The sequence below is a fragment of the Opisthocomus hoazin genome, chromosome 17 (assembly GCF_030867145.1).
Source record: "Opisthocomus hoazin isolate bOpiHoa1 chromosome 17, bOpiHoa1.hap1, whole genome shotgun sequence".
Lineage (NCBI taxonomy): Eukaryota > Metazoa > Chordata > Aves > Opisthocomiformes > Opisthocomidae > Opisthocomus > Opisthocomus hoazin.
This window is the reverse complement of record NC_134430.1, coordinates 1957539-1972266: the sequence shown is the minus strand read 5'-3', so window position 1 is coordinate 1972266 and position 14728 is coordinate 1957539. Positions and strand designations below refer to the sequence as shown.

The following is a 14728-nucleotide window of genomic DNA, read 5'->3' as shown; positions in this document are numbered from 1 at the left end:
CAGATACATCAACACATAAACACATTTCTCTAACCTAAGACAAGACAAAGGTTACTTAGAACTCTTGGAAATCGGGGCACTGCACAATGCTGAAAGAAGACAGTGCCTAACACGGAGCTCTCCCACTCTGCCCTCTCCTACACACACGTAAGGACAATCCCTAAACATTTGCTGTTTACACCGGAAAAAAATTTCAGTCCTTAGATACGCTGTTGCTGCAAGGGCAGCTGCGGAAACTAGGGAGGAGACATAAGCAAACTCCCCCCAAATTCAAGTCTTCCGTTGCTATCTTTCAAGTCAATAAACACTTCTTTCACAGAAAATGTGATGCTGAGGCCAAAGACCTCATATACAACAGATAATCAACTTCAAAGGCAGGAGGAGTAAAAGTGCTTCCATCTTCATGCAAGGCATCCTAAATCTATTTTATCAGTATGGGCAAACACTGGGGTAGTGAGGTAAGGAATTAAGATCCAAGGGAAAGACAGAGGGGGAAAACCGTGGTGGCATTTTTCACAGTCATCTTGCATATCACACAGCAGTTGTGCACAAATGATTTGACCCATCAGAGAAGGGCAAGGAGATCAAATAAAACCACCTTTTATCATCGCATCACTTAAAATTGTTGATCCCCAAGGATACAGAGGGAAACTATCTTGTACAAACGTCTGAAGAAAACATACTCCTTATGGGGCACTACAGGGAAGCATGTGCTGACACACAAGTGCATGCACACACACACACAGTGTCATCGTCGCCCCCCCCACTCCCCCTCCCAAGGAGGATTAACAGCAGTCCTTTGATCTAAGGAGCATGAAGAAAAATGCTTGTGAAGTTGCCAGCTTTCTCCATTGCACTTACCAGTCACCGAGACAGCCAGCAGCCCCACGGAGAGCAGCAGCACCCGGCTCCAGGAGCTCACTTCCACCGTCATGAGAGCAAAGATCCCCAATTTTCCCCAGTTCCTTCCAAAGCCACAGCTGCATCCCGGCTTGTCCCATCCCAAGGAAGGTTGCATGGCAAAGGGCAGCAGGAATGGGGCGTGCTGGGGGTTGGTCGTTGTTGTTGGGTTTTTCCCCCGTTTTTCTTCCCCTTTGCGATTCGGATAGTCCTCGGCTTCGCTGGATGAAGAGGAGAAAGGAAAGAAGGGGGGGAAAGCAGGTCAGGCTTGTGATTTTTTTTATTTTTTCAGCCCAGAAAAAAAAATCCCACCGCATGGAAGGCTTTCAGCTTCTGCAGCTGGAATGAACCAAGTGTGGCAGCAGCTCGGGGAGAGGAGAGGCAAGGAAAGAAGAGGAGGGCTGGCTCGTCCCTCCCGGTGGCTGTCTCAGAGCCAGCTCCTCGGCATTAGCAGCACACCGTCCCCAGGGATTTATACTTTTTATTAGCCAGCTGATTAATCGTTCCCATATCTTTGTTCTCCTCTTCACTAAATGCTGGGGAGGGGAGAGGGCACGGGTGTTGTGGCGAGGGGCTGCAGTGCAGCCACCGATCAGATCTGCCTCAGCTTTGCTCCCCCAACCCAGCACAACCCTCCCACCAGCACCCGCCCCACCAGAACCAACAAACCACAAATCATATTTTAGGACTGCATTTATTTTTAATACACACTATAGGTTTCCTGTATAGGAGTAAGTCCCACAGCCCCCCATTCTGCGTGGAGCATAGCCCAGTATCCCCATGCCCTGCTCTCAACCCATCTGCCAGAGCAATGCAGGCTCCGGGCGCACCCCCCCCCCTCTTCTCCCGGCCTCTGTAAACAACTTGATGCTATTGACACAATTTTTGTGATGAAACAAATTTTGTTACAAACACAGGGGAGCTCAACCGAGCCATCCCCCAGTCTGCGAAGTCGGGCTCCCAGCTGGGACCCCAGCAAGGGAGCAGTGCCCTGGCAGCGGTGCGCTGGAGGGGGGCTTGTGATTTTTTTTATCCCCTCCGTCCAGCCAGCAGGCACGCTGGGCTGGAGGCTGCTGCCCCTTCGCAGGGCTGGCAACAGTGGGGTTGCTTCACCACCACCCCCTTTTGCATAAAACAAACAACCCACCAAAAAAAACTATTAGTAGGTTTGTCCCTGTAGCAGCATGCAAGATGGGGAAAAAATGCAGTCCGTTAAAGCCACATTCGGGAACTTAATTATATTGGTAATGATGCTCAGATCTATGCAGAAGAAAAATAACTCGAACGTGACACCAAGCTTAAAGAAAAAAAAAAAAACCCCGCACACAAACCAAAACATCCTTGAATATCCAGACACCCCCCACCCCCTCCCTGGCAAGGACCTACTTCAAAGCCGCCCTTTGGGTTTGCCGGCCAAGGAGCAGCCCCTCGCCCAAAAGCACCGGCCTTGCCTGCCGAGAAGGGGGGGTCACCCGGCCGAGAGCCCCCTCTCCGGCCCCACCCGCCCCGCTTCTGCTTCCCCCTCCCCTCCCCTGCCCGCCCCCCGCTCCCCCCGCCGGGCCGGGCTGGGCGGCGGAGCCCCCGCAGCGGGCTGGGGCCGGCCCCGCACCCCCGCCACCCCCGGCCCCCCCCGGCCCGGGCGGGTGGCTCCGCTCGCCACCCATCCCCCTGCCTCAGTGTTTTGCATTTGCTGCAGTTTCTTGCTGCAAACCCCCCTTCTTCAGTCTTGTTCCGGTTGCCTTGAATGAGCTTATTTGACAGCTAAAAAACAAATTATATCGAGGGCTTGCAAATCTGTCCCTCCGCCCTCAGCTCAATCCTCCTTCTCACTCACTTTCCCTGGGTCCCCTCTGCATTTCAATCCTTCCACTGCCTACATCGCGAACCGATGCCAAGAGCCAAGGCAACCAGGGCTGTTACATGAAAGAGTTGCTTTATGTCTGTTTAAACTGCAGTGTCCTATTGAAATCGACCTTCTTGTTCGGAGGCACAGATCCAAATAGAAAAGGACCAGGGCACAGGGCACCGCACTTCGCAGCTCCGTGCGCTGGTGCTCCCTTACACAGCTATTGACCTCAAAGAATCCCCCCCATCCCAAAATCGCCTTCAGCCGAAGATGCGACTTGGTTGCTGCACACCAAGGGTACGGGCTGAGCCAGTCAGCTCGCCCTGCGTCCAGAACAATCCACGGGCATAATAAAGTCATTGAGGAGACACAATCCCACTTTATTCCTGGTTAATAAAATCGTATCTATTTCACATCAAAGGTTTCCTCCCAAGTAAGCTTCCCTCTCAAAACCACTAAGGCTTAGGGTCTAACTCTCCCGAAGAATACCGCATTTATTCGCTAAATGGACAAGCCTGACGAATACAGCCACAACCATCAATGCAATCACCAACTTCTTTGATTACAACCCATCTCTAACAAGGAGGCATTTGCAGCTTCTACTTAACAGCCCATTTCTGACCCCTACCACTCACTACGCTTCTCACCTTGCAAAATTACCTCTCTGCTAAAAGAGAAATCCTGTCTTCGGCGTAAGCACCCACCGGGAGAGAAACTCTGCTCCGCACTGCCACCCGCAGTCCGAGCCCGGGCTGCGGGAGCCCGCTGCCTCCAGACCTCAGCCCCGCCACGTTCTCGGCACAGACTTAGCCGACTGCTTTGTATTCCATTTACCACACAGCACCTCACCCGCCCTGCCAAAACAGCGATCTGTTTTACGATTCATCTAAATAAAATAAATAACAGCGACTGCAACATCCCTGAGTTTCAGTTTAATCCACGGAGCTGAGAGTAATTCACAGGTACGAACCGAGTCTTCACAACACCTTCCTGGAGGAAAAGACAGACTGACAAAAATCAAGGACTTGCTCAGAGTGCCAAAACCTGGTTTTCCCTCTACTTTTGACACAAAGCCACATCCGTACGGCTCTGCTCTTTGTCTCTCCCTCCTCTCTCCAACACGTATCATGCTCCAAGCAACGCAGACAGTACCCTGGCTCACAAATACAGCCACTCTGATGATATGAGAAACCACAGCAGACATTCACACTGAGAGCATGATCACGTTCCCTAAAATTTTAAGTACCACAATTAGTGATTTGATACGGGGCAAAAACCCAAAACATCTTACTGAATGCCACACAATTTATTTCATTCATTCTCTCTTAACCACATATTATCGCTACTGGGGGGGGAAGAGCATTTAGCCAGGCATCACCATGAGTTAAGAGATAACTATGAATAATATCTCTATTAGCAAGAAACTGCAGTCACTATTTCACTTACACGACAGGAGAGTCCAGTTCTGGATTATCTGAAAGGAGATAAGTACAGAGCCAAGATCTTAGCATACAGTGTAATGCTTTTGGTAGCAAAGAACTCAATACACAGCTGTTGCATCTGAAGGTCTGCACATCTTTTATATTTAAAGAATACTTTGCCTTGTATTTTCACATGCAGATCAAGTTTTACAGCCCAGCACCCAGAATGCCACAGAGGATGTCGAAAAGCGACAGTACCCAGAGCAAAATTCTGTAGCCCTGATGCTCAAAAATATGCAAGCTCCAAAACTGAGAACCAAGTTCTTTTCCCATGGCAGTGGAAGGGCTTAAAAAGTGTCCAAGATATTCTCCCTCTCCATCACAGAGGGGCCAAAATGCCACCGTGCTTCTGGAAACATGGAAAAGGTGTAGAAGCTCCTAACTAGAAACACCGCAGTAGCACCAGCCCTGTGGGCCCGACTAACCTGGGTGGCACACAAAGACGTTCACGGCATGCACAGAACGCGGCCAAGTAGAAAACAGGTTCAGCTATTGAGAGATACAAGTCAAAATGAGTCCCTCTGCAGACTTCTGTGCAACTTGCTGTGGAGGGTGGTTCTAGAGTGGGCTGTGAAGAGTTTCAGAGACACAAACAGCTCGAGCAGGGATGAAACGTCTTGCTACATGGGTCTCAGCGGGATGCTACTCTTCCTCTTTGGGCTGTGGCAAAGGAAGAGTAAATGCTAAAGCACGGACACCCGTTCTGCCCGCACTGCTTCCCTCACACAAGGCCTCTGCTCTTCAACTCACGTCAGTAGAAATACAAGGGACTGAGGGCAAAAGAAGGGAAAAGGACCAGAGGAACCGTCCTCTGCACTCTTCATGGGGCTCAGCCGTCTGCAGCCACACGAGAAGCGATGTGGAGCTCACTTACAGGGAGGTAGCAACAGTTGAACGCTGAAGACAGGAGTCTATTTAGAGATTTATGCCAGAGAACACTCTCAACCATGTGAAAGGACACAACATTGCCATTTCCATTCCTGCTGCTGGAAGCCCAGCTGACATTTCCAGCTGCTGCCCTTCCCACCAGCCACCAGACCCCACGGTTCCATGGTTGCCATGGCTCTTCACTATCAACACAAACCACGTCCTTCAGAGAGACCGTTTGTGAATGCAAGGAGGCTGAAAGATGTTCACTGCTATGAAGGGGTTTTCAGCTCTAACATTAACGTCTGAAGATCCGTTCCCACTGGGACCTTTCCCTAGGCACATCTGGATCCACCAAAACACCCCCCGGGACAGCCTGGATGAGGCCTGCCACGAGATCTGGAAACGGGTTCAACAGCTCTCCGAGGAGCTGCAGCCCTCATTGCTGGTGCCACCGCTGCAGCATGCTCTCTTCTCAGACCTGTCGGGGACCCTTCGAAGGGACGGCATCGACTCCCAGAGCAAGTAAGTGATCTTTAAGTGCTGCCCAAGCTCTAGGAAAAAGGCTGCTGCTTTCCTTTTCACACCTTTCCAAACTAGACTTTTGTAACCCGTTGAAATGAAAGCCTGGGGCACAGGCTACATCGATTGCTGTCTGACAGCCTCCGAGTGAGGCAAATTATTCCCACTTTTTCCACTTTAACCAATTTTCTTTGGAAACTGTGTGTCCCGTGAAATCTGACTACTTCAAATTCTGAAGCACCATAAGCAGCTGCTGCACTTCCCCACAACATTTAAAGAAAAACAACCACACACACATCAAAATATTTACAGGAAGAAGTGAAAGCAGCATTCAAAGGAGCAAAATCGAAAATTAAAGTGTTATAAGGAAGCTACTGTAAACAGCTGATCTTTACAAAGAAAAGCTGCATTTAGCACAGAAAAATTTATGCCAAATCATTTTTCACAGGACAAATAATGGTAAGAGAGGAAAACATGCTCTTCAGATTAATAGGAGAATATTTACTGTATGCTCCTGAAACAGAAAAAGTAAGATTTATAAATCCAGCTAACAACCAGCAAGCATTAGTGCCTGTCCAGTTCTTAAACTCCGAAGAAAACATCACACAAACCTGGCCCATCCTGCTTGGTGCATGAAAGAGTGTAAACAGGTACTTCATCTTTAAAAAACATAACTTCACAGATGAGAAAACAAACAGTTTTACAGATGAAGACATGGAGGCACAGACGGGGAAGTACCTAGAAACCTAGAAATTGCATCTTGGGAGTCCTGGCTCCTTTCCTTTCCCCTCCATATCCTAAATAAGCCAAAAATCTTAAGACTCTCCAGAATAAACGCAGGGAGAGGGAAACCAGGTAAATCGAGAATAACCAGCGAGCCCATGGAGTTGCCTGCAGTGGTAGGTTTAATTATACTGCTGAAATATCTTTACAATTAGCACATGCTCAGCCACATATTTTGGTCCTGCCAGTTGCTAAGAAGTCTTAGGAAAGAAGGCATTATACAAACCAGTGAAGAACTATGAACTACTAACAATCTTTATTGTATTCTTTAATAACACATTTTATTCTTAAAGGAATATAGATCTGGTCTTTAGCAATAAGTCCACTGCAGCAAGGCCAGCCTAGCCCACACGACTTCCAGCCCACTCAACCTGCAATTACCCTGAAGCTGGTGCAGCTGGGCAGAGACAGCAGGTGAAAATAGTTTTCATTTTGCTACTTTACTGTGAGGTTGTGAACTTTAGGACCCCTGCAATGAAGGCACTGGCCGAGAGACAACCACAAGGGCCTGAGACAAACTTAGCAACTTCAGTTTAGATGAAATTAAAAGAACGGCAAAGTCCAGTGGCCAAAGTACTACCCTTGGGTTCAGAATAACGATCCTCTACTCATTGTTCATGTACTGTGTTGAGTTACCTTTGGCAACTCATCCAGCCATTTCTCTCAGCAATGTTTTCCTGTAATTAGCTAACAGGCTCGCCAGGACAGAAGCACCCTCTGCACACACACTCGTACAGCAGAGGACATTGATCATCAGTTGCTCGAAGACCCCAGAGTCACTGAACCTTCCAACAATAGCCAAGCTGAAGTGCTAAAACCAAATTACTGTACAGAGCTCAATGAACTACTTTAAGCAATGCAAGTGAGACAGCTCTAGGTCAGGTTTCTGCCTTTGAGGTAGAAGCTTCCATACCCTACCTTGGCTACTTCTATTACTCCTAAAAGACTTAGTGAAAGATTAAGAAAAATCTTTCAGTATCTACCGTCAATAAAGGTGTTGCCCAATTCATCAGCTGCAACAGCATCAGCAGCCAAAGATTACACTGCATGACCTTGCTCAATTTAGCAATCCTTAATTATTTTAAAATATTGACTTATGCAAATTGCTAGTATGCTCACTTCAAAATGTATCTGGAATCTTTTGAACAAACAACAAGTTTCACCTTCCTGTTTTTTTTCTGGAGCATTTGGATAAAGAGGAGCAAGTTACTGAGAACACCCAGAGCAGGTGGTGACAGGAGGAACCTCTTTTGTTGAGGATGTCCCTATTTATCAACTTAAGGGAGCTTATAATATCCCATGAGAAGAGGACAAAGCTTCACAGGCAAACATCAGAGCTAGGAACATGACACGCTGCTTTCACACCTTCAAACACAGGACTCCCGTAGCCTAATGTGTAAGTCCAAGAGAGATAAGCAGCATAGCTGCCACCTCAACTCTAAGTTTCTCCAACTACAGTCAGGCCACAAATACCAACAAGTTGTGCAAAGCAGTAAGAGGGGACCCAAAAAATACAAGAATTGAGGAAGAAGTTGCAGAATTGGTGCTGCAACCTGTGAAGCTGCCAGAGACAGGAATCCCACTGAAAGACGGGGAAAAAAGTTGTATGAAATAAACTGTACTCAGAAATAGCCTAACAATTTTCTATTTTCATATCCACAGTATTCTCTTTAACAAAAACCTCAGATTTATATCTACGTTCTTTAAAAATAGGGGGGAAGCAGCATCCTACTAATTATAGTGATCCTATGATTAAAGATAATTAGATACATTTACAATTTATAATTTCCTAATTTTAGCTGTTTATGAAGCATGTATGTATCTATATATTGCATGCACAGAGCATCAGTCTCTCCCCCAAGCTAACAGTAAATTGATAATACAGTAAGTTATTGCACATAGTTGGAAAGAGCAAACTGGAATTTAAATCGGTGTTTTGAGTAGGTAACCACAATAAGCACTAATTGATATTTTGAGCAGGTAACCATTATAGGCACTTAGGCGTGCCTAAGACGAATGCAGAATTGTTCAGCTTTGACAGCAGTGCTACTGTAAGGGCCCAGAAGACTTTCGTGGGTACTGAGGTGCTTTGTGATACACCCTACAGATTAAACCATCTGACAGTCCTGTCTCCCTATATGAAAGACAGTTAATGAGCTACAAATGACACCAAGCTGCGTGGCGCGGTCAACACGCCTGAAGGACAGGATGCCATCCACAGGGACCTGGCCAAGCTCAAGAAGTGGGCCTGAGTGAACCTCATGAGGTTCAACAAGGCCAAGTGCAGGGTCAGGACAACCCCCGGTATCAGTACAGGCTGGGGGATGAAGGGATTGAGAGCAGCCCAGAAGAGGACATGGGGATGCCAGTGGATGAGAAGCTCAACATGAGCCAACAACATGCACTGGCAGCCCAGAAGGCCAACAGTGCCCTGGGCTGCACCCCCAGCAGCGTGGGCAGCAGGGCAAGGGAGGGGATTCTGCCCGTCTGCTCCACTCTGCTGAGACCCCCCCAGGAGTCCTGCATCCAGCTCTGGAGCCCTTAGCACAAGACAGACCTGGAGCTGGGGGAGCGGGGCCAGGGGAGGCCCCAGCAATGATCCAAGGGCTGGAACCCCTCTGCTGGGAGGACAGGCTGTGAGAGCTGAGGCTGTTCAGCCCGGAGAAGAGAAGGCTGCGGGGAGAGCTTATTGTGGCCTTTCAGTACTTAATAGGAACTTACAAGAAAGACAGGGACAAACTTTTTAGCAGGGCCTGTTGTGATAGGATAAGGGGTAATGGTTTTAAACTAAAAGAGGGCAGATTTAGACTAGATGTAAGGAACAAAGTTTTTATAATGGGGGTGGTGAAACACTGGCACAGGTTGCCAAGAGAGGTGGGAGATACCCCAGGCAGATCCCTGGAAACATTCCAGGTCAGGTTGGATGGGGCTCTGAGCAACCTCATTTCGTTGAAGACATCGCTGCTCATTGCAGGGGTGTTGGACTACATGACTTTTAAAAGTCCCTTCCAACCCAAACCATTCTATGATAAATACTACAACACCCAGCTCTATTAAAGCCTTACAGGTGATACCCATCATTATAATTCAGTTAAGTCCAAGGAAATTCAAGCCCTCACCCTGCAAAGATTTAAGGGTCCACTGAGCCCTGAAGGTTGAAACCATGAACAGTTGGAGCCTGAAGAGCAAACAAGGGGACACGAGGGACACTGGCACACACAGCATACAATCCAGAAAACATTTTTCCTGTCCAGAATCACGGGGTTAAATTTACCATCTTTGACAGATGATGTGAAAACCACCACAGGGCTTAGCTGTGTAACTGAAGTAAAGCTTCTCCACTTTACAAACTGTTGCGAGGATAACTTCAAGAATGATTACCAACTGCTCTAATACTACGGCACAAGGGAGCCACTGAGTTCTTCCTCGTGGCAAGCATAACCCAGTTCAAAGCCTGTTTAACTCATTCACACCCACTGCCAGCAAAAAATCATCTTGACACAAAACTTAGATTTTGTTTACAATCAAAATATATTCTGACCCACAAATATTTTTAAGCATATATTCTATAAACATTCTTTGTACACCTATAATGCTGTTATCCAACTTCGCTTCAGTTATTTTTGGACAGATGCATTAACTAAGATTCCCCCCCCCCCCCCCCCCCTTTTATGTGCTTCTTTGGAAAGGAACAGTGTCAAAAGATTAAATTTTATTCTGGTTAAGAAGGAATACTTGAGTCTTACATACAACACTAACAAGATAGAAATGCAAGGTTTAGGAGTCAAGAAAAGCAGCTCAATTTTCAGGCAAACCTCCTTTAACAGCAGCCCTATTCCACTTTCTTACAGCAACTACCTGCTAGATGAACCGGGGGGACTTCAAAGTATATTATACAGAGAATTGACTGGAAACAGAGAAAGGCAGATGAAATTAATAGCTCTCTATGATGCTCAGCGTTCTGCTAAATCTGCTAACACCAGCTTTCTGCGTTCAGCAAAATCCCATAAGAATTCCCAGGGGCTGGAGGATAGCAGCACGACAGGCATGCACAGCACGGAGGGCAGCAAGCTAGAGGTGCCACTTCTGCTGAAATACACAGACGCTGCCGAAGGTGCAGGCAGTCAGGTGACGGCTGAGGAAACGCGGGTAGTGAAGGAGGTCACACAGAGCAGCAGGTTCAGCTCTGCCAAGACTAGTACAGCTGTGTCATCAACAACAACAGCGGCAGAAAGCCAAGTCCCAGGACAGAAGCAGCAGCTCCCACTGCTTGCCAAGGCTTACTCCAGAACTGATTCCGATGCAGGCACAAAGAATCCAGGTATGGATATGGGCATGGTCCTTGAACATCAGTTGGGAGTCATGGGAAAACTAAGACATAAAGCAGAAGTGTTGAAAAGCAGATGGCAGGAGCTGGTCAGGTATCACTGCAACAACTCTACGGTGATGTCCTTTCTGAGCCTTGTGTAAGAGACTGAAAAATACTGAACTAATCTTTTCCATTCAAGAATTCTCATTTTGTACCAGCATACTGGTATCTCTCTCCCCTCTGACTAGGGCCTATTCAATGGCCTTCTTGCATGCTGAAATAGAATACATATAGGAAGGTCACGACCACAGAGATTTATGTATTTGGTCGGTATTTTCTAGAAGCTAGTTTTGGGGGCTCGGGGCTTTGGGGATGGGGGGAGGGGATGGAGTGTTGGTGGGGTTTGGTTTTAGTTGGTAATATCATGATTTTGGGGCTCCCAGTGTGAGGCATTAAAGAGATCCTGATTTCCAGAGTATAGATAACTACATTCCTTGAAGCATCTTAGGATAGGCAAAAACCATGGCGCGCGTCCAGATCCACTGTTTCTGGACTAACCAGCCTGGAGACTTAAGACACAATCAACTTACTCTCTGTTGTAATTTCCTTATCTCAGAGAGTCTTGAACTTTGGGCAAAGGTTCTTGTTCTATTCTTACCATTTCACTCGTTCTTATGGCTCAGCCAATTAGCTTTATTCCAGGTCCTGTGGGTCAGAATTTAATAGCCCTACAAGTGAATTTGAACTGCTAATTGCTGAGTTTGGGCCACCGTGTTGCAGAACTACAGCCTGCAAAAGTAATGGATATCTTAAACAGATTTTGCTTACAGGCAAAGCATGTCCTCTTAATTGCAAATGTTCCACAGATTAATGAAAAGAATGCATGTTTATTACTATCTTTAACTTTGTTTTGTTTTACAGAAACTACTGCAACTTCGGATAAAAAAAATGTTAAATACAGTGCAAGTACTTCAGGTTTTTCTACTACTTCAGGGACCACAGTGTTAAATCAGCCAGCGTGGCAGAGTCTGAGCTTCCCTCCGTTTTCCATCTTTCTCAACGACTCAAGCCTTCTACAGTTTCAGGTAACATAAAACAGAGTAGTACACCCCCAGGCCAATACAGACAGACTCAGGGCACTACCAGCTGCTTTCCAATTTGTAAGGTAGAGTAAGAAACCAGATTGCTACTCTACTACAGTAAGTCACATTAAGTGGCTTTGGGTCACAGCGAAAGCTTTAACAGCACATGCAGTGGTCCTCTGAGATGGTGGTTGTGATGATATCAAGGGATGATGTATTACTGACACAGATACTGAATGTTGACCTCTCTCAGCCTTCATTCATTTCCATTTTTACCTTGTATTTACAAATATCTTGACATAATTCATTACAAATATTCTTTGATTCCACTAAAAAAAGAAAAATCCACAAAACCCACACCAGAAACAAAGCTATGGTTCTCTAGCAGGACTCAGTCCATCCTACAAGCTGTCAGAAGTTGTTACCAACCTGTTATAAAAGACAGAGGGTGGAGACACGTCACCCAGAGCACACGTGGTTTGCTAGACTGAGCTCCCTTGGAAGTTTACAGTCAAAGAACTTTCCCTTTTTCCATTAAGTCAATGATTAGTTAGCACAACAGATACCTACTTCGCACAGGAAGAGCCCACAGTCCATCCACGTCTCAGCAGTCAACAAGGAACTGAACTTTTCCCCATGCAGAAGAGAGCTACAGACTTGGGGAGACAAAGAGAGGACTTTTTCCCAAAGCTAAGAAATACACTTATCTCAACCTAGTTCCTCTGAGCATAAAATTCTCCTAAAAAGCTTCCACAAAAGTAATTAATGGACCAGCTCAGACTGTTTTAAAAAAATCATGCCTTATGTATACTTAACAGGGTCCATATCAGAGAGCAAGTATCCCGTATCAGCATGCCCTGCACCCTTCCTTTGGATGCTATTCAAGACAGGTGCATTTAAATGATTACGAATATGCTTATATTTTCAGAACACAGATGCTAAGCACAATCGATTAGTCAGAGCAGTTTGTCATGTGCCAAGACTGACATTGGTGCCATCACAAAAATAGATTTGGGGACAAGATGCTGAACTGGTATAAGTTAATACAGTTTGCTGGAGCACTTTGTGCTCCAAATAGCTCAAAAGAGATGGCCTTGAGCCTCTAACTGAAAACATTTATTGCTTATGCTCTAGTTTTGTATAAAACTGGGAGACCACTCTGTGTGTCTGACAAAAATACTTCGACAACTCCAGTTCCCATTTGTGGGGTTACTGCCTTGTCAGTATTCCTGTCCCACTTTTTTTTCTTTTAAAAACAAACAAACAAAAACATATGCTATTTCTTTTTCCTCCTCAGGTAGCTCCATACAGCTCACAGCAGGTTTTCCCGTCGTCTTACACTCCGACGTTGAACTACGTTGCTCTGGTTCAGCCTGGTTATCCATACCAATACATAACCCTACCTACACTATCCAGCAACATCCAGGATCTACCACCAGTGGCAGGCGATGGGATCCAGCATCCATTTGCTCTTTCCTATGGGTATGGCCATGCACATTTGCTTTCTATTTTTTCAGTATTTTCGGGAAAGTTTGTTAGTTGCTGTAAACCTGCACAGAGCTAAAGATTTAATCTGCAGTTGGGTTTCCCAGTTACATTCTCACCAAATTTCACATCTGAACACAAGAAAAGATTTACTATAAGGCCTAAATTCTAAAATAATTTTGATACAAAACCAGAATAATTAGTTTTGGGTAAACGAAGCTGAAACACTGTGCTATAGGAGATGACACCTACAACTGCTAATCAATATTATGGATAAAACGTATAAACACTTTAACTTAACAAAAAGGAAATGCTTCAACATGATAGAAACCAAAATATTTTGACACTATCAGAACAAAATTTAAAGGATTCATTCTGATACCTTTCTATAAAAACTGTAGTTAAAATCAACATATTCCAAGGGTCTGGTAAAATAATCTCCGGAGATTCAAGTTTTGTATACCATCTCGTGTTAAATGCTTATGGGATAGACAGGAATAGCACATACTTCCTCCCTAGATCACCTTCCCAAAAACCATTTGACACATTTTTAAAAAAAACAGATAAACCATTCTAAGAGCTCCATTATTAGGAAGAAAAAGCAGTAATTTTTAAGTTGGATGAAATCTCCTGAAGCTTGATTAAATTCCTTTTTCTGTTTTAGGTTTAGTTCTAGACCTGGAGGAGCTGCGACAACTAACCTCAACTACTTTTCCAATGAGAGCTATGTAAAATTTTAAGTGAACCCATTCCTATGCTTGTATACAGAGAAAAACCTGCTATCTATGTATTATAAGTCCTAGGGTCCTATAAGGATTTCATGTTTTCCCCAAAGTGAACATTCCCGTCTAGAATAATCCCCTATGATTTATATGGTAAAAAACAGCTGCATGACCATTCATCTGGAATAAATTTTTTTTTTAGGATGACAGAATAAGAAGGGACTTTTTTTGTTTTGGAAGACGGAGACAAATAATAAAAATGTTTTATTTATGACAAATGCCTGAGCTGCTTAGAATTGAGTGTTGGTGCAATAAAGATGGTTGATAGAAAAGACTCTTGGCTGCAAATTTCAGAGATAGTAACTTCAGCTGTATATTCAAAATCAGATCAACACAAATAGATTCAACAGCTGGGTGGCGCAGCTCCATGGATGACATGTTCCTGTCTTCTAACCTCAAACTCTAATGCTAATCCAGATAGCAATCTTGACTTCTACTATTAAAGAAGCTCAAGCCATAAAGCTTGTATGGAGAATCCTGTTTAACTATATTCCCTTCATTATTTAACTCAGGAGTTTCAAGGCTCTAACTTTTGACAATGAGTCTTTGCCCCTACAAAACAGCTGCTTCTTCCTCTAGAGCCTGCACCGTCACTGCGAAGCCAGAGCAGCAAGGCTTCCTCCAGACAATGACTATGGCTCTCCACTGTATTTCAACCACAGTTTGCTGGG

At 45.4% G+C, this 14728-nt stretch overlaps 2 protein-coding genes across 3 annotated transcripts in view; one reads left to right on the top strand and one right to left on the bottom strand.

Annotated features, from left to right (window-relative positions):
• Nucleotides 1-1225, bottom strand: part of CSMD2 (CUB and Sushi multiple domains 2) — a 306819-nt gene extending 305594 nt beyond the window's left edge. For both annotated transcript variants that reach the window (XM_075437890.1, XM_075437891.1), the window contains exon 1: nt 862-1225. In XM_075437890.1, the coding sequence (XP_075294005.1) occupies nt 862-1018 (157 nt within the window). In that variant the 5' untranslated portion in view covers nt 1019-1225. The remainder of the gene's footprint in view (nt 1-861) is intronic.
• Nucleotides 1226-5350: 4125 nt separating this feature from the next.
• C17H1orf94 (chromosome 17 C1orf94 homolog) lies at nt 5351-14237 on the top strand. Its single transcript, XM_075438177.1, has 5 exons — nt 5351-5619; nt 10251-10720; nt 11630-11793; nt 13088-13272; nt 13940-14237. The coding sequence occupies exons 1-5, from the start codon at nt 5357-5359 to the stop codon at nt 14013-14015; spliced, it is 1158 nt and encodes a 385-aa protein (XP_075294292.1). The 5' UTR covers nt 5351-5356; the 3' UTR covers nt 14016-14237.
• Nucleotides 14238-14728: the final 491 nt, after the last annotated feature.

What these genes read in the sequence shown, in the direction of transcription:
- C17H1orf94 (XM_075438177.1), top strand. Translation starts at nt 5,357, where the DNA reads ATGTTCACTGCTATGAAGGGGTTTTCAGCTCTAACATTAACGTCTGAA. An exon ending in TGCAGGCACAAAGAATCCAG is followed by an intron (nt 10,721 to 11,629) that starts GTATGGATATGG and finishes TTTGTTTTACAG; the next exon opens with AAACTACTGCAACTTCGGAT. An exon ending in CAAGCCTTCTACAGTTTCAG is followed by an intron (nt 11,794 to 13,087) that starts GTAACATAAAAC and finishes TTTCCTCCTCAG; the next exon opens with GTAGCTCCATACAGCTCACA.